This window comes from Schistocerca nitens, chromosome 2, assembly GCF_023898315.1.
Source record: "Schistocerca nitens isolate TAMUIC-IGC-003100 chromosome 2, iqSchNite1.1, whole genome shotgun sequence".
Taxonomy (NCBI): domain Eukaryota; kingdom Metazoa; phylum Arthropoda; class Insecta; order Orthoptera; family Acrididae; genus Schistocerca; species Schistocerca nitens.
In genome coordinates this window covers 1,060,263,955-1,060,289,849 of record NC_064615.1, presented here as the reverse complement: position 1 = coordinate 1,060,289,849, position 25,895 = coordinate 1,060,263,955, and the positions used below count along the sequence as shown (strand labels likewise).

Sequence of the window (25,895 nt, the reverse complement as noted above, 5' to 3'; positions counted from 1 at the left end):
CTTTCGTTTCAGGAATCGCAAATGACTGATACACCATTTTGATACACCCGTTCATTTCAGTTTATAACATTGTAACACATACTTCATCTTTAGTATATCTAACTTAAGTAGGAATCGAATGGGGCCCTCCACTTTCTTTCTCTTCCTTAACCGACGAGTAATCTGTTGATTTCTTGGCAGCGATCCACACCTTCCTCTTTCCTCTAGTTCCCTTCCACGCAATCTTCCTTTAAAGATCCTTCTTTGCAGTCAATTTTTAGCAGCATATGCCCCTGACAAGATGTTTCCAGTTTCCTTATCCTTCCGGCAAAATTTCTGTCTATTGTTTGATGTAGTTCTTCGTTCGTCGCTCTGTAAGTCCATTCCACTTCTAGCATTTTTGTCCAGATCCACGTTTCACAACAGGACAATTATTTTCCCTCTCCCTTTTTGAGTGCCCATGATTCCCTGCTGTCTACACACATTATTAAAGCCCTCAATGTCTTTTTCAGTCTGTATGAGAAGGATAATCTCGGGAACTACTATAGGGGTACTGGTATGATTTTCACTGGTGTATAGACTGCTTAACGGCAAAGTATTGTGTGTACAATGTATAAATGTTTCGTGCAAACTGTTTGAACTGTTACATTGTTATCTGTCAGATTTTTACTTGGAATTTGGAGTGACATCTCGTGTCATTGATGGGAGCTACGAGCTACTGATCCACAGGTGAGGCGGATTATGGAGGGAAAAGCAGTAAAGAACTACCGCAACTCCGGGGAGCAATAAAAATCCTGACCAGAATATATTCTGCCACTTAAGAATAAACTGAATTTCCCTGGTCACTTGTGTCAGTACGTTCGGCCTAATCTCAGAAACTACTGTAAGGATTTTGATCCAGTTTTCACTAACAGTTGGACTGAGTCACGAGAAAGTTCGTGTATGTAATATTATAAATATATCGTGGAAACTTGCTGAACTATGATGAATTACAGTCCGCCTCTTCTGTTAAAACGATGGAACTGCCATCTAGCGGTACGGCTACAACTCCAGACAAAGCGAAGCGTCAACAGTATACGAGTCAGTCCAGGTGGTATACCACTAAAGCGTGAGATGGGGTTGAGGGATCGAATCCCGGTCGAACCACAGATTTTTCACTGTGTTTTAACCTAGCATTTCGCCGGCCGGGGTGGCCAAGCGGTTAAAGGCGCTACAGTCTGGAACCGCGCGACCGCTACGGTCCCAGGTTCGAATCCTGCCTCGGGCATGGATGTGTGTGATGTCCTTAGGTTAGTTAGGTTTAAGTAGTTCTAAGTTCTAGGGGACTGATGATCTTAGAAGTTATGTCCCATAGTGCTCAGAGCCATTTGAACCATTTCAACCTAGCATTTCCCCTCAATTATATGGACATTCGACAGAAGCATGACGTGTTTCGGATTTCATGTTAAACTGTAGGTGTCGTTTGGAAGAGCAGAATGGAAGCAGGGTTTGGTGATCGAGTGGTAAAGCGCGTCTTTGGTAACAGCAACCTTCCGGGATAGAATTCCATCTGGACGTCGATTTTTTTATCTTTCTTTTTAACTTAACAGTCACTTTTCAATAATGTGGAACTTCGATACAAACGGAACGTGATTCGGTTTCCGTATTAAACTGTAGGTCGCCTTTTCCCGGTTGGATAACTGGCTAGGGAGATGCAGTTCGCCAAAGTGACATCCAGTCGAAATACTAACACCAGATGAGCTACACGGAAAACTCTGTGCATGTCATAAACTCTGTTAATGTCATAAACTTCAGGCTACTCTTCATCACTACGACATTGTGATCTATCTGCTCCTGGGTACGCCTTACAATCCAGTATCTGATTTCGGAATGTCTGCCTGACAATCATGTAATCTAACCGAAGTCTTCCCGTATCACCTGGCCTTTTCCAAGTATACCTCCTCCTCTTGTGATTGTTCGACAGAGGATTCGCTATTACTAGCTAAAACTTGTTACAGAACTCAATTAGTCTTTCTCCTCTCTCATTCCTTTTCCCAAGCCCATATTATCCTGTAACCTTTTCTTCTACTCCTTCCCCTAAAACTGCATTCCAGTCTCCCTTTACGTACTGTATTACCCTTTCAATATCCTCATGTGCTCTCTCCATCTCATCTTCAGCTTGCGACGTCGGCATGTATACCTGAACTATCGCTGTCGGTGTTGGTTTGCTGTCGATTCTGATAACAACCACCCTACCACTGAACCGTTCACAGTAACACATTTTCTTCCCTACCTTCATAACGAATGCTACTCCCGTTATACCATTTTCTGCTGCTGTTTGTATTACCCTATACTCATTTGACCAGAAATCCTTGTCTGCTTTCCATTTCACTCACTGATCTCCAATATATCTAGATCGAGCCTTTGCTTTTCCCTTTTCAGATTTTTTAGTTTCCCTACCACGTTCAGTCTTCTGATATTCCACGCCCCGATCCGCAGAACGTTATGCTTTCGTTGATTATTCAATCTTTTTTTCATGGTAACCTGCCCCTTGGCAGTCCCCTCCGGAGATTCGAATGGGGGACTATTCAGGAATCTTTTGCCAGTGGAGAGATCATCATGACACCTTTTCAGTTACAAGCCACATGTCCTGTGGATACACGTTGCGTGTCTTTAATGCAGCGGTTTCCATTGCCTTCTGCATCCTCACGCCGCTGATCACTGCTGATTCTTCCGCATTCAGGGACAGTTTCCCAGCCCTAGGACAAGAGAGTGCCCTGAACCTCTGTGCGCTCCTCCGCCCTCTTTGACAAGGCCTTTGGCAGAACGAGGGTGACTTCTTATGCCGGAAGTCTTCGGCCGCCGATGCTGATTATTAATCAGAATTTAAGCAGTGGCGGGATTCAGACTCGGGACCGAGGACGTTTTGTTTACTAATCAGAGACGCTAACCCTAGATCCATCTATATATGACGGCTAATCGAAGGAAGTACTGTAAAGATTTTGATAAGGCTTCTTTCACTGAAGATCTGTGTGTGAAACTTAAAAATATGTGGTGCAAATTGGCTGAACTATGATGAACTACAATTCCCCGCCGCGTTTTTCTGTCTGTATAACACCGCTTACATGGGGCTCCCAAAACCGTATTTCGTAAACCGATTTCCCAGTAGTGCTGATGGGTGGTCATGTGAACACTTGAAGATCGATTCTGGAAATTCACTTCTAGTTGTCCGCAATCGATTTTCGCTCCTATGTAAACGCAACCGGTTTTGAAACGTGCTTCGGCTGTCAGATTTTGTCTTGTTTTTAAAATTTTTCTGCTAATATGAACGGAGTGGCTTTTTGTACAGCGAAGGATAAGTAGAAATGTAGAATGAAGCTGTTTACATCTCGTATAATTGAATGGAAATGGTGATTGCACTGATTGCATTGGAAACTGTAACGGCTGTTTTCCGGGCGCCATATTTACCTGGGCTAGCAAATCCGCTTCAGTCCTTAACACGCAAACGGTTTTCGAAATTCGGTTTTCGTCTTTCGGAAGATGTGTCGCATGTAAAAGTGAAGGCTACTCTCAGAAAATGCTATACGTTTTTTGATACTCGCGGCGCACTAACGCAGCCGCCCTGTCGACAAAGGAGAGGCAGCGGAAGCGGAGCCTTTGATGCACGGCTTGCCTCGTTAAGGCCGGTTCCCACTAGGACTGCCGCGCGTCAAAACCGCGCGTCAGCGGCGTGGTTGCCATGGAAACGGCGTCAGCGGCAAGGCGCGGCGGGCTCTGCGTCGCGGTTTGCCCATGTCGAACCGCTTCCGCTGCCGCGTGACGCGCCCCAGGTGCGCGCCGCCAATCACAGAACGCGCTGAGCGTGACGTCAGGTACGCAACCCCGGGCCACAAGAACTTTCGCCGAACCGCTGGCGCGGACGCGGCGGCAGCTATGAAATACTTATCATCCGATTCCAAGGAAACTATTCGGTAGAAAAATTTGATTCTTGGGCATCTTCTCTCGATAAAGGGCCGAATTTCTTTTCGATATTCGTCGTGGTTACGTGCTGTATCGCATTTACGTAAACCTTTACACGAAATTTTAATGAGTGTGCAGAGGTAAAAACGCATTGCGTGGACTTTGCGTACAGTTCATTTTAGGTAATACATTATTGCGTATGAAATTTAGTCAACATATCGAAATTGCTTTTAAAGCTGAGAGCAGAACGATAGCTATCACCGTTCTCGAGATATTGAATGATATGTCGGCGGATGGGCTGTGCGGTGACCGTGCGCGGGTCGCTTGCGACGCGACCGGTACTTCGTCCTGCTCGTCGTAAACCATGTGGTTGTATCAACTGCAAATTTCGTAAACGGTTCAAGAAATCTAAAAGCGTTTTTTTGCAAACGATAACTTGTAAAAAGTCATGTATTTCGTCGCATGATAAATATCCAAAATCTGTTTATCAACCGAGATATGAAAGAAACTACAGTTTTTCAGAAGGGATAGATGATTTTTTTTAAACAGCATTTAATAGCGTGTGGAATGAGAAGTTAAACAGAAACTAATTTGCTGGTATGTCATAAGATGTAATTTGCTAAGTATCTACAGTTATTGATTATTTCCTTTGGTAAGTAACAAACGTTTTTTTTCTTTATCGAGTATACTTTATTGGTTCAAGGCGCGTTTCGCCTTTTACTTTATGGCATTTTCGGTGGAATCTAGAATGATTCAGTTTCGTTTTAAATGCATAACTGATTACTTACAGTGAATCGAGTTTTTGGCGGACATATACGTTTCCCCTCACCTGGTCACATGCTGGAGGTTGAACTAAAACTTAGATTATGGAACATAAGCACATTTTCATGTTCGCTCTTTTTTCTTCTGTCACTAGCTGTAGACATTTTACCGAAAACACTGATTTGAAGTCGTAACTACAGTGTGTTCACCTCATGCCCCTTCCTGTTTGGTTTGTTTATGTACATGTTGCCAACCTAAAGAATTAAATGCTGAAATTGTTTGTTTATTTCTGTTCTTATGTCTGTATATGTGTAGGGCTAGCCAGTGATAGTTATAGAAAGTTGAAAGTGAATGCAGTAGTTGTCAGACACTGGTTGAAAGGTTTGGTGTTCAGCTGATTTCAGTTTTGGTTTAAATGTTTTGTGGAGGAGTGCATGGAATACTAAATTCACTGCTTACATTAACAGATAAAATAGTAGAATAGCATTTGAACAAATGATTATTATCAGAATACTATCACCCAACCCCTTTGTCCTCACTCTTTGACGCCTCATAATATGTCCTGTCAACTTACCCCTGTTGTAGTCAAAGTTGTGCTGTAATTTCCTCTTCCTACTCTATTTAAATCCGTACCTCTTCTTTAGTTACACGATCCTCATGTCTAACCTTCAGCATTCTTATTGATCACCACGTTTTGAAAGCGTCCATTGTCTTCTCGACAGAACTGTTCATCGCCCACGTTTTACTTACAAGGCTGCACTCCACACAAATACCTTCGTAAAATAGTACCCAATCATTTCAATTTATATTCCATGTGAACAAATTTTCTTTTTCAGAACGCTTTTCTTGCTATTCACAGTCTTCATTTTATATCCTCTCTACTTCTGCCTTCTCACTTATTGCTTCCCTTTCAAGTCATTGAAGTCTCAGAAATGCAGTTTGGTTTCTGTACAAGTTGTAGATAATCTTGTGTCCCTGTGTTTTATCGATGACATCTCCATAGCTTCAAAGAATGTTTTAATTAAGATTGTCAAAACTTTTCTCTAAACATGCAAATGCTATAAACACAGTTTCGCTGTTCTTCAGTGTGTCTACTTAGTTAAGTGGTAGGATCAGTATTGCCTTGCATGTTCAGACATCTCACAGGAATCTAAGATTGTACTTATGTTAGTTTGTACAACCTCTCTCCCTGTCCTGTCTACATATTCCTTCCACTATCTAGCCTTCTCTTATTTGCTTAGTTCTGGCTTGCCAAATGAGTTCTTGACAGTTGCTTCTCCTTTGAGCAAAGTTTTCTTTGTTCTTTCTCATTTTCATTCCCTTATGTTTTCCAAGTGCAAAATCACGTTGCAATTTTGGACTTTCTGTCAACGTCATGTTTAGACATTTCTATTTCCAATGGCCTACTTTATTTGCTGCATTTTTGTATTTTTCCCTCTTGTCAGATTTAATATTTCACATTTTATCTAACGATTTCTACTGTACCTTCTTCCCGTTCTCATACTCTGCTGCATTCACCACTTCTTTTCTCAAAGATATCCATTCGTATTCTAGCGGATTCCTTCCTCTGTTTCAGTCAGTCGTTGCATTACGCTAACTTTAAGATTATCGAAAAACTGTGGGTCTTGACTTATTCAAGTTCCATTTCCTTAATTTTCTACCATTTACTGTCTCTTTAGTTGTAAACTGCAGCTCGTAACTAATATTGTAGGTTTGCGTCTGCACCGGTAAATGTCTTATAATTTAAAATCTGGTTTCGAAAACTTTGTTCCAAATATGTATTATTCTTTCATGATTCTTAGATAGTGAACAATGATGAACGGTAGTCATGAAATCTGTTTATGGTGAGATGAGAAAACATGCATAATAGAATATGTGAAAGAGTACATTGTACAGAAAATGAAAAATTGGTATGTCTCCACCCAACTTCGTCTTTCCTCCATGTAGGTGTAAGATATAGTTTTTCAAACGCACCGTGAGTTTCAGTGGGTCCCGCCCCGTACCTCAGTGGCAGTCCGTCATTGGCTACCGCTAGCGTCTGCCGCTTCCAGATGGGAACGCCAATTCCGCGAGCCGCCGCGTCAAAGCGGAAAACGCTTGCCGCTGCCGTTGCCGCACGACGCGCTGCCGCGCTCTAGTGGGAACCGGCCTTTAGCGGGTCGCGGTCGGGCAGTCCGCTTACGCCTTTAGGCGTTGCAATATGCCAGCAAGTGCCCTATGCTGCTGAAACGTTTAATTTTTATGAACGCGATGAAATTCAGTTACCTAACGCCGTTCCCTGATTTTAACCATAACTCTGCGCAGTGCCCACAAACAAAATTGCCTGTACGTCGTAAGTCGTCCGACCATCCTACTTAGTGCTACCCTTGCGAAGACGAGGCGGATCGCTAGTATACTATTTCGTGCCTCGCCGCGTTTTTCTGTACGTACGTGATGGCTAATATCAGAAGAGACTTTGATACGGTTTTCACTAATAGGCAGACTGATTCACGAGGGAGGCTTGTATATATAATTTATATACTATTTAGTGTAAACTGGCTGAAATACGGTGATGTTTGTCGATCAAGTCGTGTCTCCTCAGACTTTTCTGGCGTGCGCTGATTAAATCATTTAACTTTTAGTTACACTAAAATCTGGAGTTAATCCTCAGTTACCCAACTTTGTTGTCTGAATTTTAATCATAACACAAGCTGCGACATCGTCGGGAAAAACAGTGACCCGTATATGTAATAAGTTTCCTTTAATTTACGTCTATGGTCAGAAACTTTTTGTTAACAGAATACCGGTTTCGGTCTTTAATGACATCATCAGATCTCTTTCATAAAAACAAAGTCCTAATGTACGATGCCACTATGGCTGCAGTACATTAGGAATTTGTTTTTATGAAAGAGATCTGATGATGGTCATTAAAGACCGAAACCGGTAATCTGTTAACAAAAAGTTTCTGACCATAGACGTAAATTAAAGGAAAATTACTTAATCATAACTCCACATAAACAAAGCTACCGCTATGCCACCGGTCCTGACGTAGAAAGCCGCGAGAAGTCGTTATTTGATTACTGTAGTCTAGACAAAGATCTCTCCTTCTTAATTCTATGGGAATTCTATTTGCTATAAACAAACTGTTCACCTTTTCGAAATCTCCTCCGACCGTAGATATTGTTCCTCTTATTTCCTCCACACAGCTTTCATTTTCTGTCACAATTGAAATGCTTTGCTTGTTGCAAAGTCCTTCCTTGAACCTTTTTAATGTTTGCTGATTCTCGTCACATAATTTTTTCCTACATTTGTCCACCAACTTCTTTTCAGACTTTTACAATCCTCTCCGTCATAATCTGTAGTTATATATCTGATTCAGTCAACAAGATTCATCATGTGCTTTATTTTCTCTTCTCCTACTACTATGCGTCTTGATTTATCTAATGTTTTTTCTGATAGCTTCTCGGCACAACAATAGGACTGCGATGGCGACTTCTTTAACAACTCTTCCAATACTCGTTTCATCTGTTTCGTAATCACAGTAGTTGCTACCGATTTGTTTCTTATACAAAGTTCCTTTGCCAGTCTCCTGTTCTTCCTGTCTGCACCAACACCTCTCAATGTCTTCGGGACAATACCCTAGTTCACTCTGTTAAACGCTTTCTCACTCCACAGACAAGATGTACACATCCCAATTAAAGTCTTGCCTTCTTCGTCCCAACATTACAGGACGAAATATGGATAAATGTAAATACTACGTTCATAGAAGCCAAGCTAGGTGGACCGTTTAAAACAAAACGTGTTATTTGTCGAAATAGGTAAGAATACTGCCTATTACCGGCGAATCTGGTGGAAGCTACTATAGTGAAGTAGTGTTGCCAACGTATTTGCTGACGACATTCAGTAAATATTAATATCAAATATTTCCATCCATCTAGAAGCACGTACTATCCCTCACCCCTGATCTCGTCACCCAGCCATATGAAATAACATATACATAAAGTAGTAGCTTCATACCAGAGATATTATACCTGATGAACTCCCTGCGATAGCAGCTGTAAGCCGGCGGTTTTCTCACACAGAACAATTTTATCGAAATTAAACGACTAATTTGTCCCGTTTTCCTTACTTTTCATATACTCACGAGACACATCGAATTGTTTGATGTTGTAGTAGTATTGTTTCCCTACACTTTTTTTTCTCCGTTTCTCGGAACCTGTGCTGAGCGCATTACACAAAGTGTTCTAATAAACCGGTTGAATGTTATCTCACGCGGGTTTACCTTTTTAGAGTGCTATCCATCGTCAGAGTAACTAATCTTTTATGCAAGGAACAGTCAAATGAAAACGTGACAGATGAAAAAAAGGAAGTCGACTTGATGTGCATTTTCAACTTTTCGCAGCGTAATGAATAGTCTATTAAATTTCGGACATGCAACCGCGCAAATACGCCTTCGCCACAGACGGCGAGTGTTTAAGCGTGTCTTCCGATCAGCGTCTGTGACTCGCAGGCGCGTACCGCGGCGGTGGAGCATATAATGCTGCACTTGACATAATGTTTGGCGTCATATAATGATTTACAGTAGGGCAACACGATTCTTTTTTTCGAATCCATTCCTACGATTCAATCTCACATTGCGAATCGATTTCTACGATTCGTTCACGATTCATTCTAGTCTGTGATGGCACGGGTGCAAAATTACGTGGTATGCCAGTTTGGTAATGTGGCTTGAACGTATCTAACTACAGACGAATGGAACTATACATATATTGTGCGAAAGGTGGTGCAAAATTACGTGGTATGCCAGTTTGGTTATGTGGCTTGAACGTATCTAACTACAGACGAATGGAACTATACATATATTGTGCGAAAGATGGTGCAAAATTACGTGGTATGCCAGTTTGGTTATGTGGCTTGAACGTATCTAACTACAGACGAATGGAACTATGTAGTATATATACATATATTGTAAAACAGACTTTTTACGAAAGAGTAGAACTATGTAGGTGAACTCAAAAAGCAAAAACTAGTCTAAATACAAAATTTCATCCAAATCGTTAGGGCCGTTTTCGAGATACGCGAAATGTAATACATAATCCAAGTGCTATTGCTCGTGTGTAAAGAAGGTGTGTGTGTTTTGCATTGCATCTGCAACAAATAAGAGGTACGTATTTATTCATCATTCTTGGATTTCTTGATTTTAATCGTGTATCTTGGGAGCTGTGTACTCGCTGTATATCGTTTCTGCCATCACTAGTTCGTGTATTACTCTCGCAAACTAAGCTGACGTCGGCGCGGTGACTGATGGTAGCGATAGTAAATGGGAAATGCCTTTACGCTCGTTCCCGTCAGCCACCGCCAAGTGTCAGCTTGGTTGCCACAGGTAGCCTAATATTACGGCCCACGAACTTCGTTTGTTCGTTCCGAGCTTCCTTTGTTCACACGCATCCTCCACTTCACTGCCATCTGGCGGTCGTAATCATTCGGCACGACTCGGCATGATTCGGAAGTTGCCTTCGAAGCATAGCGTACTAAGAATCGATGAATCGTTGGAACTTGGAATCGTCACGACTCGGAAACACGCAATCGTTCTTACGATTCTTTTGAACGACGATTCGTCCGTATCACGATTCGATTCTTACGATTCTTTATGTAGAGTCGTTCAAATGAACGACTCATTCACGAATCGCCACAACTCTACAAAGAATAGGTGTATAAAAGGAAGAAGTATAATTTGCGCTGTTTCGTGGAGAAATGCAGTGGAAGAGGATAGCGATCGTTAATTATCTCAAAAATGGCTCTGAGCACTATGCGACTTAACTCCTGAGGTCATCAGTCGCCTAGAACTTAGAACGAATTAAACCTAACTAACCTAAGGACATCACACACATCCATGCCCGAGGCAGGATTCGAACCTGCGACCGGGCCGGTCGCTCGGCTCCAGACTGTAGCGCCTATAACCGCGCGGCCACTTCGGCCGGCCGTTAATTATCTCAACAATAACTGTCGTAATCGTTAAAAGTACGTTTCATCAAATGCCCAATGCTAAATCTACCGAAATACGAAATTTTTGTCTGAACTGCTACCTAATGAGACCAATCCCGTTAATAATTAGAACTCCATCTTACATCTAATGTTCCTATATTTTCAACAGGTGCCGACTTCGCTCATCATCAGTTGGAGGTTCTGAGGCTCTTTGCCAAGATTCAGCAGCCGGTATTGATCCCAGAACACGATGAAGTGTTGAAGGCATTTAAATGGGAATCCATGAAGGACAAATTCAAGGTACGCATATCAGTTGTACTTAGCAATAACGGAACACACTACTTACTGAGAAAACATAAATCAGAAATGTGTAAGTTGCGGGTCTGACCGTTTCAGGATCCCACCATGCTGGAACACTTTATGTACCTGTACGACCATCACGTGTTCCTGGAGAGAAACAAGGACTTCAGCATGACGTATATGGCACACTTCTGGCAGATGAAGCAGCTGTACAAAGTTCTTCATTCTGCCACCGACTTCGAAACTTTTTGGAAGGTAAGGGGGGAATCTACACAATGAAATAATGTAGAGAACGAGAAAGGTATCAGGACCTGCCAAGCACGTATCTGGTAGAATGTGTCAAGGGGAAGTGAGGGCTAACATACCAGAGAGTGTTTCATTATGCTCGGTGTAAAGTTCGGTTTCCGTTGCTTGTTCTGAGTGCCCTTATAATGCTGTGTAAACAATTGTCTCCAACGTTTAGCATCTTCTTTCATTAGATGTGTGTCCAGTAATGTTGTTGTTGTGGTCTTCAGTCCTGAGACTGGTTTGATGCAGCTCTCCATGCTACTCTATCCTGTGCAAGCTTCTTCATCTCCCAGTACCTACTGCAACCTACATCCTTCTGAATCTGCTTAGTGTATTCATCTCTTGGTCTCCCTCTACGATTTTTACCCTCCACGCTGCCCTCCAATACTAAATTGGTGATCCCTTGATGCCTCAGAACATGTCCTACCAACCGATCCCTTCTTCAGGTCAAGCTGTGCCACAAACTCCTCTTCTCCCCAATCCTATTCAGTACCTCCTCATTAGTTATGTGATCTACCCATCTAATCTTCAGCATTCTTCTGTAGCACCACATTTCGAAAGCTTCTATTCTCTTCTTCTCCAAACTATTTACCGTCCATGTTTCACTTCCATACATGGCTACACTCCATACAAATACTTTCAGAAATGACTTCCTGACACTTAAATCTATACTCCATGTTAACAAATTTCTCTTCTTCAGAAACGCTTTCCTTGCCATTGACAGTCTACATTTTATATCCTCTCTACTTCGACCATCATCAGTTATTTTGCTCCCCAAATAGCAAAACTCCTTTACTTTAAGTGTCTCATTTCCTAGTCTAATACCCTCAGCATCACCCGACTTAATTCGACTACATTCCATTATCCTCGTTTTGCTTTTGTTGATGTTCACCTTATATCCTCCCTTCAAGACACCATCCATTCCGTGTACAATAATATGAAATGAATTTTCGTGGATGTCGGAACTCCTGACTTCATATCAGAGACATACTCTGTTCTGTAGCCCGGTATACAGTTGCATCTAAATGGATGTATAAACACTAGGCGAAGATCCCTATTCTTGTTCCAGTCATGAATGGTGCATGAGAAGTACAACAGTTGGTTAGTTTCCGTATGACCCCAAATCTCTCTAATTTTATTTACATTCATGGTCTTTCTGTAAGACATATACATATAAGGCGAAACACTATATTAGTTGACCCTTCTAGCAAAGGTACCACTCGCTTTTTAACAGCAAATCACGCCGTGAGGCATAACGATCTCGCACAGCGCCTTTTACTGGGATTGAATGCGAACCACCGTCACGCTTCCGCGCTTATTTAATAAAGCCATGACAAAATACGCTGCTATTCTTTGGATTTCCTCTATTTCATTTATCAGTTCCACTCTATTAGGGTCTCATTCTGAGGAGCCATACTCAAGTATTTATCGAAAGTAGATTTTTCAAGCTGCAATAGCCGGCTGTGGTGACCGAGCGGTTCTAGGCACTTCAGTCTGGAACCGCGCGACTGCTACGGTCGCAGTTTCGAATCCTGCCTCGGGCATGGATGTGTGTGATGTCCTTAGTCTCGTTAAGTTTAAGTAGTTCTAAGTTCTAGGGGACTTATGACCTAAGATGTTGAGTCCCATAGTGCTCAGAGCCATTTGAACCATTTTTTTGTTAAGTCCCATAGTACTCAGAGCCAAGCTAAAGTATTCATGAGTAGAGTCCACTTCCTGAGGATTTTTACCGTGAATCTCAGCCTCGCATCTGTCTTACGATTGTTTTTGTGTGTTCCTTCCATTTTAAATCGCTCCGTACACGTACTCCTGGATATTTAATAGCTGTGACCGTTTTAGTGACTTTTTGACAATCGCATAATCGAAAAATAACTGGTAATTCCGCCTATTTTCGTGTAATACTTTAAACTTGCTTGTATCGAAGGTTAAACGCCAATCCCTCTACTAAGAGTTGATCCGCAGCAAATCTTCTCTGTACAGACAGCATTATCCGCGAACAGTCTACCAACATTATCATTTGTGTACTCACGAAGTTGCTTTTACATCCTATTATCTTTCCCTTTAGAACGACATGCTACATTCCATTTTATGGTAGCTCTCCAACTTAGTCACTAACGTGGTCTGATATTCTGCACCCTTGCATTTTGTTCATTAGGCTACAACGCGGAACTGTATTGGAAGTTTTCCGAAACTTAAGGAACACAGGATGAACCTGGGTGCCAGCGTCACCTATCGTCTTGCTCCCGTGGATGAACAGAGTAAGCTGTTTTCCACACGACCGTTGTTTGCATAACATTTAGCGCGGTCGTCAATGCGAGATGCTTTTCATAGTTTCCACGATGAAACATTGTCTCAAAATGTGGTAGAAAACCCAAAGAGATTCTGGTCGTATGTGAAGTGCACCAGTGGAAAAAAAAACTGTCTATACCGTCACTGCGCCATAGCGATGGAAATATTACCGATGATGGTGCCACTAAAGTGGAGTTACTAAATACAGTTTTTCGTAATTCCTTCAGGAAAGAAGAGGAAGTAAATATTCCAGAATTCGAAACCAGAGCAGCTGTTAGCATGAGTGACATAAAAGTAGATATCTTAGGTGTTGCGAAACAACTCAGATCACTTAAGAAAGGCAAGTCTTCCAGTCCAGATGGTACACCAATCAGCTTCCTTTCAGAGTATTCAGACACAATAGCGCCTTTCTTAGCAATCATATACAACCACTCACTTGACGAAAGGTCTGTTCCTAAAGACTGGAAAGTAGCACAGGTCACACCAATATTCAAGAAAGGAATAAGGAGTAACCCATTGAATTACAGACCCATATCACTGACCTCAATTTGCAGTAGGATTTTGGAGCATATACAGTACTCGAACATTATGAATCACCTTGAAGAAAATGACTTATTGATACACAACCAACACGGATTGTGCAACGCAGCTAGCTCTTTATTCCCATGAAGTAATGAGTGCTGTCGGCAAGGGATCTCAGATCGATTCCATATTTCTAGATTTCCAGAAGGCTTTTGATACCGTTCCTCACAAGCGACTGTTAATCAAATTGTGTACATATGGGGTATAGTCTCAATTGTGTGACTGGATTCGCGATTTCCGCTCAGAGAGGTCACAGTTCGTAGTGATAGGTGGTAAATCATCGAGTAGAAAAAAGTGATATCTGCGTTCCCAAAGATAGTGTCATAGTCCTTCTGCTGTTCCTGATTTACATAAATGATCTAGGTGATAATCTCAGCAGCTCCCTTAGATTGTTTGCAGATGACGCTGTAATTTACTAACTAGTAAAATAATCAGACGATCAATTCCAATTACTAAATGATCTAGAGAGAATTTCTGTATGATGCGAAAAGTGGCAATTGGCATTAAACAAAGAAAAGTGCGAGGTCATGAGTACTGAAAGAAATCCGATAAATTTTCGGTATACGATAAATCTCACAAGTCTAAAGGCTGTCAATTAGACTAAATATCTAGGAATTACAATTACGAGCAACCTAAATTCGAGAGACCACATAGATAATATTGTGGGGAAGGCGAAACGAAGACTGCGCTTTGTTGGCAGAACACTTAGAAGTTGCGACAAACCCACTAAAGAGACAGCCTACATTACACTTGTCCGTCCTCTCCTGCAATATTGCTGCGCGGTGTGGGATCCTTACCAGGTAGGATTGAAGCAGGACATCGAAAAGGCCAGTCGCTGTGACCGAGCGGTTCTAGGCGCTTCAGTCTGGAACCGCGTGACTGCTACGGTCGCAGGTTCGAATCCTGCCTCGGGCATGGATGTGTGTGATAGGTTAGTTACGTTTAAGTAGTTCTAAGTTCTAGGGGACTCATCAGTCCCCACTTGAGCATCGAAAATGTGCAAAGAAGGGCAGCTCGTTTCGTATTATCGCGCAATAGGGGTGAGAGTGTCATTGATATGATACGCGACTTGGGGTGGCAGTCACTGAAACAAAGGCGGTCTTTTTTGCGGCGAGATCTGTTTACGAAATTTCAATCACCAACTTTCTCTTCTGAATGCGACAATATTTTGTTGACACCCACCTACGTAGGGAAAAATGATCATCATAATAAAATAAGAGAAATCAGAGCTCGAACTGAAAGGTTTAAGAGTTCGTTTTTCCCACGCGCCATTGCAGAGTGGAATGCTAGAGAAGGAGTATGAAAATGGTTCGATGCACCCTTTGCCAGACACTTAAGTGTGAATGGCAGAGTAACCATGTAGATGTGGATGTAGACATGTGTTGATTCCCATATAGATTTTTGATGTCCAGGTAGGCCACAACACGTACACATAAAACGCGTTCCAAAATTCTGCAATAGGTTGACATTGGCGATATAGGCCTAGAAATGTATACATTTGTTCGTCCGCCCTTCTTAAGAAAGGGAATGACCTGCACTTATACTAATCGACTGGAACATTTAAGTTTTCCAGTGTCTTACAACAGACTACTTTTAGAAACAGGGAAAGCTGTTTCGCATTATCTAGAATCGTACAGGAATCCCATCATGTGCAGCAGTCTTATCTCCTTCGACCGGTTTTACCTGATTTTGTATTCTCATGCCGCATAATTCGATATCTGCCATTCTGCTGTTAGTGCGACGATTTTAAGGAGTAATCGATCTACGAATTTTCTCAGTTAAACAGTTTCGCGGCAAGAAATTTAGGATTTCAGCTTTCTATCATCTTTCGCTTTTGCTGTCAGTATGGTCCGTGATTACCTGGTGAGATGACTGCACTGCATTCACTGTCGTAAGTCGTAAATTAAAACAGAAACTCCAAAGGATTTTGTGTCGGATGGGTGCTTAGAATTTTATATTCCATTTTGTTGAATCCTTTACGCATTATTCTCTTATCAATTTTTGGCTTCGATCACATTCTCTTTGTCAAAAAGGTGTAGGTCATGTCTTGAAATTGTCTGTGTTTTCGGAGTAACTTTGTTTCTCTTTGTAAAACGCTTTGGTTAGGTGGTGAAGTTCTCTTTGTTTTCGGCGTTACTTTCCTACATGGCTGTTAAATCCGAAGGATTTTTCTCAACTCTCAAATGCCTCTCGACTGTCTGTTTAAGGCGTGATCGCAGTACTCTCGAATTTTGTCTATTTATACTCAGTAATGGGGGTTTCATAGACGACTGCTTGATTATGGTAGATGAGGTAGACTGAAATCTTTATCTTGTAGCATTTACTTTTTTATTTATTTATTTATTGTTCCGTGGGACCACATTTAGGAGAAGTCTCCATGGTCATGGAACGAGTCAATACATGAAATTATAACACGATTGTAGAAACAGATAAAATGAAATATAAGAAACATATTCAGGCGACAAGTCGTTAGTTTAAATAAAGAAAATCAAGAATGTAACACTGGAATTTGCTTAATTTTTTAGCTCTTCCAGGAGCTCCTCGACAGAATAGAACGAGTGAGCCATGAGGAAACTCTTCAGTTTAGACTTAAAAGTGTTTGGGCTACTGATAAGATTCTTGAGTTCTTGTGGTAGCTTATTGAAAATGGATGCAGCAGAATACTGCACTCCTTTCTGCACAAGAGTCAAGGAAGTGCATTGCACATGCAGATTTGATTTCTGCCTAGTATTAACTGAGTGAAAGCTGCTAACTCTTGGTAATAAGCTAATATTGCTAACAACAAACGACATTAAAGAAAATACATACTGTGAGGGCAATGTCAAAATTCCCAGACTATTGAACAGGGGTCGACAAGAGGTTTTCGACCTTACACCATACATAGCTCGAACAGCCCGTTTTTGAGCCAAAAATACCCTTTTTGAATCAGAAGAATTACCCCAAAAAATAATACCATATGACATAAGCGTATGAAAATATGCGAAGTATACTACTTTTCGTGTTGAAATGTCACCTATTTCAGATACTGTTCTAATGGTAAATAAAGCGGCATTTAGTTTCTGAACAAGATCCTGAACATGGGCTTTCCACAACAGCTTACTATCTATCCGTACGCCTAGGAACTTGAACTGTTCCGTCTCGCTTATAACATGCCCATTTTGTCTGATCAAAATATCGGTTCTTGTTGAATTGTGAGTTAGAAACTGTAAAAACTGAGTCTTACTGTGATTTAGCATCAAATTATTTTCCACAAGCCACGAACTTATATCATGAACTACATTATTTGATAATGTTTCAATATTACACACAAGATCCTTCACTACCAAGGTGGTGTCATCAGCAAACAGAAATATTTTTGAATCACCTGTAATACTAGAAGGCATATCATTTATATAAATAAGAAACAGCAGTGGCCCCAGCACCGACCCTTGGGGAACGTCCCATTTAACAGTGACCCATTGGGACTGAACATCATTACCACTCTCAATATTGCGGAGGATTACCTTCTGCTTTCTGTTCTTAAAGTAGGAGGCGAACCAATTGTAAGCTACTCCCCTTACTCCATAATGTTCCAACTTCTGCAGTAATATTTTGTGGTCAACACAGTCAAAAGCCTTCGTCAAATCAAAGAAAACACCTAACGTTCGCAACCTTTTATTTAATCCGTCCAAAACCTCACAGAGAAAAGAGACTATAGCATTTTCAGTTGTTAAGCCATTTCTAAAACCAAACTGTACATTTGACAGCAAATTATGTGAATTTAAATGCTGCAGTAACCTTGTATATAGAACCCTCTCGATAACTTTAGCAAACACCGATGGCATAGAAATAGGTCTATAATTGTCAACATTATCCCTGTCTCCCTTTTTATAAAGTGGCTTCACTACCGAGTACTTTAATCGGTCAGGAAACCGACCACTCCTAAAGGAAAAGTTACAGATATGGCTAAGTACTGAGCTAACATACGTGGAACAATACTTCAGTATTCTGCTAGATACCCCGTCATATCCATGAGAGTTCTTGGTCTTTAGTGATTTAATTATTAACTCAATCTCCCTCTTGTCAGTATCACGGAGGAGCATTTCAGGTAACAGTCTCGGAACACTTTTTTCTAAGAGCGCTATATGATTCCCTGTTGGGACTAGGTTTCTATTTAGTTCACCTGCTATATTCAGAAAGTGATTATTAAATACTGTACATATATGCGACTTATCAGTAACACGGACATCCCCACTACGCACTGATTCTATATTCTCGACCTGTCTCTGCAGACCAGCCACTTCCTTTACGACTGACCATATGGTTTTAATTTTATCCTGAGACTTAGCTATTCTATCTGCATACCACATACTTTTTGCCTTCCTAATAACTTTTTTAAGCACCTTACAATACTGTTTGTAATGGGCTGCTGCATTTAGATTGTGACTGTTTCTAACGTTTTGATATAATTGCCACTTTGTTCTACAAGATATTCTTATCCCTTTAGTCAGCCACCCAGGCTGCAAGTTTGTGCTAGTACCCTGTTTTGAACGTTCTAACGGAAAGCAACTTTCAAAGAGCACGAGAAAAGTCTTGAGGAAAGCATTATATTTATCGTCTACTGTATCAGCACTATAAACATCTTGCCACTCTTGTTCCTTGATAAGGTTTACAAAAGTCTGTACAGCAACTGGATCGGCTTTCCTAAAAAGTTGGTAACTATATTTAACATGTGTTGCAGCACAAAAATCTTTTAGACTTAAAATTTGTGCATCATGATCTGAAAGGCCATTCACCTTTTTGCTAACAGAATGCCCTTCTAATAATGACGAATGAACAAAAATATTGTCTATGGTTGTTCTACTGTTCCCTTGCACTCTCGTTGGAAAGAATACGGTTTGCATAAGATTATATGAATTAAGGAGGTCTACCAGCATCCTTTTCCTTGCACAATCACTTATACAATTAATATTGAAATCACCACATATAACTAACTTTTTGTATTTCCTATAAAGTGAACCAAGAACCTCCTCTAGCTTTAGCAAAAATGTTGTGAAATCGGAGTCTGGGGATCTATAAATAACAACAGTAAGAAGTTTAGCTCCACTAAATTTAACCACACCTGCACAACGTTCAAACACCTTTTCAGTGCAGTACTTTGTAACATCAATTGACTCAAATGGGATACCGTTTTTCACATACATGGCTACTCCCCCACACCGCAAAGAGCTCCTAGAAAAGCTGCCAGCCAACCTGTATCCTGGTAAAGGAAGCCTCTGAATTGTCTCCTTATTTAAGAAGTGTTCAGATATACCAATAATTTCAGAGTCAACATCTATAAGCAGTTCACTAACTTTATCTCTAATACCTTGTATATTTTGATGAAATATACTAATTCCCTCATTAATCGGATACCCAAGATTTGTAGAAAGTGATTTCTTTGTTAGAGAGACTTCCCTTAAGCAGGAATACCTATCAGCTGACTTCAATCTAAAAAAGATACAGCTCTAACACCCACAACTACCGGAATTTTCCCATGAGTGATCCCACCACCCCCACCTATGCTGTCACCTATAAGTTTTGCCAACCTCCCCTTCCCATACCTGTTGAGGTGCAGGCCATGTCTAGTGAAACCCGTCCTGCTGATAGACTCCACCGACACCACTGAAATGTGACTCATGCCTTCTGTCATCAGCGCACCCCCAAGTCTCATGTTATTACGCCTGACGGCTGTATTAAGATGAGGCCGATCGTGACGCTGAAACAGTTCCACGAAATGCACATTCGTGTTGCCAGTCTGAGTGGCTATCTTTTCCAGGTCACCATCTATGTCATACTCCCCATCCCTATCAATACTATTACCAGCCCCACCCACAATCACTACCTGATCCTCTTTAGTAAAATCCCTACATAACCCCCCTATGTTAAAAGTCACCTGAGCCAATCCTGCATTAGGCTTCACAATGCTGGTGACCTGTTACTCACTCCCCAAAACTTCTTGCAACTCCTGGCCTACACCTCTACCATGAGAACTACCTAACAGCAGAACCTTCTTCTTTCTCTTAGACTTTGCAACTGTCCTAGCCACCGTAACTGCTGAGGTCTGCTGCATACTTCCTACATCTACAGCTACTAAGCACGAATATCTTCCTACCTTTCTGAACATTCCTACTGACGTATTCAGTGATGTTATACCGACCTTATGATCACTAACTCCCTTCTATACGTTATTTGAAACGAAAATTTCGGGCCTTTTCGTAGTCACGAGGTCTAAAACGATACCCGCTTCAGTGGGTTCTCTAACCACTCAAGATTATTTCTGGGTAAGGCATTTAGAACATCACACGAAACGCTGTGTTTACCACTCATACCAATCACTTTAGTCCCCAATCTTCTTTTTCTGTGTCATCAGTCTTCTGACTGATTTGATGCGGCCCGCCACGTGTTCCTCTCCTGTGCCAACCTCTTCATCTCAGAGTAGCACTTGCAACCTACGGCCTCAATTATTTGCTGGATATATCGTTGCATTCGTGTTGCCAGTCTGAGTGGCTATCTTTTCCAGGTCACTGTCTATGTCATACTCCCCATCCCTATCAATACTATTACCAGCCCCACCCACAATCACTACCTGATCCTCTTTAGTAAAATCCCTACAAACCCCCCTATGTTAAAAGTCACCTGAGCCAATCCTGCATTAGGCATTTGATGTCCTCCTTGCTCCGTCCGTCGTTGGTTATTTTGCTGCCTACATAGTGGAATTAATTAACTTCATCTACTTTGTGACCATCAATCCTGATATTAAGTTTCTCGATGTTCTCATTTCTGCTACTTCTCATTACTTTCGTCTTTCTTCGAGTTGCTCTCAATCCATATTCTGCACTTTGATTTACTCTCAATCTATATTCTGTACTCATTAGAATTATCATTAGCACATTATGTAATTCTTCTTCACTATCACTCAGGACAGCAATGTCATCAGCAAATCGTATCAGTGATATCCTTTCACCCTGAATTTTAACCCCACTCTTGAACCTTTCTTTTATTCCCATCATTTCGTCTTCGATGTACAGGGGGCGAATGACTGTATCTCTGTCTTACACCCTTTCCAATCCAATTACTTCATACTTAGTCGTCCACTCTTATTATTCCTTTTTGGCTCTTTCATATATTGCACATTTCCCGTCTTTCCCTATAGCTTACCCCTCCATCTAATAGTATAAAATAATCAAGAAGAAATTACTCTAAATTTTCGTGGAATGTTGCGCTACTGCGGGTCATGTGACAGGCTTTTTGAAAGAGCACCCATTTACCGCATCTGATCCAGTACTTTTGTTCATCCAGTTATTTCACATTCTCAATCTGCACTAATCTCTAGCGTCCAGCTTACCTTTGCAGTATAAATAAATCCTAATCAAAAATTAAAATTTCGCCGACGTTCTACTCTTCTTTCAGCCATATTCCTTTTACTAGTGCTTTATGAGTATTATTACCGCTTAAATGGGGGGCTAGTAATGAGTTGTATCAGCGTTTTGGTATTCACTTCTACAACAAGACATTCTACGATCATTAACTAAACGGGATGATTTTTCTCCTCTCTTCGAAATCGGTACGTAACTTTTATCGGGGTTCTTGAGAAGTTTCTCTATTCTAAGAAATCCGCATTTTCACACCTCGAGTATTTTACCATCAGGTGTTAAATTTCGATGCATGGTCGTATAGTGTAGTTCGTTTGTATTGTTATCCACGAGTATGGAGTGAAAAGAAGACGAGGCGCAGGGACCTATCCTAATCATATAGAATATCAATAAGACAACCATGTGTCAAATCCATACAGACAAATGCTTGCCATTTACAGCTGTTCCTACACGGCTGGAGTACTCTTTAGAAACGCACGTAGTGACATGCTAGTAACTGACACAATACATTTCAATTAGGATATAAGCTAGAAAATTTATTTCGCGCCAAAGTCTTATCGCAACAAACTTTCTGACTACGTACCACTTCAGTTCATCACGTAGATAAAAACGCAATGATTACTTTTATTGCTATGGTTTGGTGTTGGCAACGAAGGGCCTTGCACGAAACATAGGTTTGGATTGTCGCAAATAAAATTTTTTATGAGGTTCAATGCTGTTCAACCACATATAAGTACAATGACTGGTAGGGACTTCAGGAAGAAATTTACGCATGACGTTCCGCGCTGAGCCCATTGCGCAAGAAGTTTCGTACATTGTCAGAAGAGAGTACACGTTTGGGTATATTGCAGACACAGTTTGATGCAGTACGAATGACAGGCGCATCAAAGTGTGCGATTGGGAAGGCGCGGGAGCTGACAACTTACTCCAGAGTGAAAGTGCGCTGGGCTGTACGGTTATTGTGGGCAAAACGTCGAAATTTTACACAGATTCACCGTGAAAGTCTGGCGGTATGGATCAAATGCAGTGTTGTCTCCAGCCGTAGTAATATCGTTCCAATAATTTGCCCCAAGGCACAGAGAAGCTGAATGGTCGGGAATTCCAGTTCTTGCTCGATGCGATTTCCATCTTTCCGGCAAACTGAGAGAACATTTTGAGGGTGGCGGGGTGGGAAGAACTTTTACAACAGTGAGAACGTTCACACAGCGGTTCTCCAAAAGCTCCGTGACCAAGGAGCGAATTTCTACTGTCGAGGAACTGAATGTTCCGAACATTAATGCTTGCTCGGTGTCGGCAGATAAATAGGATATTGTAGTGCTTGTGCTGTTGAGAAGAGCGAGTCATTGTTCTTCGGAGCCGGCCGCTGTGGCCGAGCGGTTCTAGGCCCTCAGTCCGGAGCCGCGCTGGTTCGAATCCTGCCTCGGGCATGGATGCGTGTGATGTCTTTAGGTTAGATAGGTTTAAGTAGTTCTGAGTCTACCTGATGACCTCACATGTTAAATCCCATAGTGCTTAGAGCCATTTGAACCATTGTTCTTCGGATATGCATGCTTGTCCGAATGAACATAACATCGCACTTTTCAACAGCACAGGCACTGAATTATCGTCTCCATTCTTATTGTTCCCGCTTAGTTCTAGTATATATTGTATATTATTGCATATATTGTATATCATCACATTTATAAAAACATAGCGTCTGGTTGGTTATGATCAGCTTAACAGATTTAACCCTTTGTTTTGGATTTAGGATTCAGATTACACACGGTGTAACAAAAATCCACGGCACAAATGACAGGACACATACCTCATACGTAGACGAAGAAATTATGTTATATGAACATGGGTGTGGGAACGCTCTGTTTTCATGTTACAATTCAATTTCATCTACTCGTTAATCATGAGAAACACACACGACCAGAACGTTAGAATCATGGGGAACATGCACTCTCGGCGACGTCTGGTTACGTTGTGCAACACCAGTGTTTTGTTTTAGATGTACCTGTCGCTATGCGACGTACGTCATTGATTATTTACTAGTAACATCAACTATTCCGGCAATCAGTACGACCGTTTCAAGCACATAGGCTACAGCGTAGAGTTAATCGCAGACTTGGCTCGTGCAATGGCAGTGTACACAAATGCATAGTTGGCAGATGCCCATTTGATGTATGGATTAGCTGACGACAATGGCGCTCGCACTCACCGTTTGTACCGGCAGAAATTTCGTGACTGGCGGATAGGTAGAGATGGGCCAATTTCCTAGCCTCCACGCTCTCCAGACCTAAACCCACTGCCGGCCGGAGTGACCGAGCGGTTCTAGGCGCTACAGTCTGGAACCGCGCGACCGCTACGGTCGCAGGTTCGAATCCTGACTCGGGCATGGATGTGTGTGATGTCTTTAGGTTAGTTAGGTTTAAGTAGTTCTAAGTTCTAGGGGACTGATGACCTCAGATGTTAAGTCCCATAGTGCTCAGAGCCATTTGATTTGAGCCATTTGAACCTAAACCCACTGACCGTTTACTTGTGTGGGCATTTGAAAGTTCCGTAGTACAAAATGTTTTCAGAGTCTCGGTGCCCGTATTATGGGAGGCTGTGAAACTATAAGCAATATTTCAGGGAGACATCAGCGCATCCGATATTCACTAACAAGGCGTCTAGATGCTTGAATGTATGCTCAAGGAGTGCATATTAAACATCTCATTTGAGAAAGAGCTGCTTGTGGTATGCTGGTGTGTTGTGTTCATGAATGGTTAATGAATTGGAGAAAATGAGTTGTGACAGGGAAACAAAGCGTTTCTAGACTCATGTTCATAAAACACAATTTCTTCGTCTACGTGTGAGGAATGTGTCCTGCAATTTAGGCTGTACATTTTGTTACACCCTGTACTACTCATTTCATAACGCTAATGTTTCAGTATGCATTCCCAGCTGTTCAAGTAGCGATTGGTTTCCGTTTGATACGAAAAGTAAGTTTTTCGCGCCATCTCTATGCTATGGCGGCTGGTCGTCAATGATGGCACTCCACTGGGCTACCAGCTCCTCATAAAAGCACCGGGTGTATCGCTAAACAGGCGTTTTGCTGACCGTCTGCGACCAGCACAACCGCGGTCTATATTTGCAGACCGAATCATGGCATGTTAGAAACTGCACGAAATGCTGGACCCTAAATGTGAGCAAAAAAATAAGTACTGTGACTAGAGGTGTTACAGTGAATGAGTTCAAAGGCCCCTTGCGACGAATGTAGTCAACTTATGATAAAACAGAGAGAGGTTTTTCGCAGGTCATCTCACGACATCTGCGCTAAGACCGACGAACGGGGCACTTTTCACCATCACGTCTTCTCCAACCACTGCCAGACACCACTGATGAAGATTTGGTCAGGAAGCGGAAAAATAAGTCCGAGTCGAACTCCATCACAATAATTTGCGTCAACAACGTCGCGAACAGGCTTTATTGACTACTCGTCGTTACTCGTAGCCGTAATATAAGCGAAAATGTCGTTCTACTTCCAGCCTGGTGCAAGTGGTTAGATTTGACAACACTTGGGAGGCGCGTTCTTAATTTTTGATACTTTTTTCTATCAAGCAGCTTCTTATTAGGCCTCACCCGAATGGGCTGATCCCGTTCCAGACCTTCTCGTTACAATAATTTCTGACACAGTTACTACAAATCTAGTGCAGAACCTCAGCGTTAGTAACCAGCGGCGCAAACCACGAGATCGTGGAGACGGTCTGCACACCCATAGAAGCTCAGTTGTAAAAGGATGCGGCGTTTTAATGAATGAATTTTCGACTGCACAACTTATGACGAGCTACGCGATAAATTTATGATCTGAAGATTACTGATAACACAATCAAAACCGGTCAAATCATTATAAAAAATTGCTATCGAGGCTAATAAAAAGAAATTTATATTAAAAAGGACAAATGAACAGCCTTAATACGATACATCTCCTCAATTTTTCATATGACTTCTCGTAGTTTTTTGTTATCAGAACTCGTACAACATTGAAACAACAAATTAATCCGAGGTTGGAATTACCGCATAACGTATTTCTTTTTAATATTATGCTTTTCGTAGGCGACCTTGCAGTTGTTCAGGATAGCGAGATCCATCTATAAACTGAAACAAATTTGTAAAGTCTATAACATGAAAATGTCCATTCGAAAAACAGGAGTGATGGCTTTCAAAGGGCCAATAGCGCTGAGAATTAAGACCATAATGGGAAATAAAACAATTGAACAAATTAGTCATTTCAGTTACCTTGGAAATACTATAAGCTACCATCACCAGTTGTACAATATTATATGTCAACTAGCTCCGCAGACGATGAAGAGATTGAAGAACTGTATGATGAGATAAAAGACGGTAGGTAAAGTAAAAGAAGAAAAACTAGTC

General features: G+C 41.5%; 1 protein-coding gene across 1 annotated transcript in view; it reads left to right on the top strand.

Annotated features, from left to right (window-relative positions):
- The window catches only part of LOC126237421 (allergen Cr-PI-like), a 67,048-nt gene that overhangs the window by 7,278 nt on the left and 33,875 nt on the right, over positions 1-25,895 (top strand). Inside the window, exons 2-3 of the mRNA XM_049947530.1 lie at positions 10,814-10,944; positions 11,041-11,199. Coding sequence (XP_049803487.1) covers positions 10,814-10,944; positions 11,041-11,199 — 290 coding nt within the window. The remainder of the gene's footprint in view (positions 1-10,813; positions 10,945-11,040; positions 11,200-25,895) is intronic.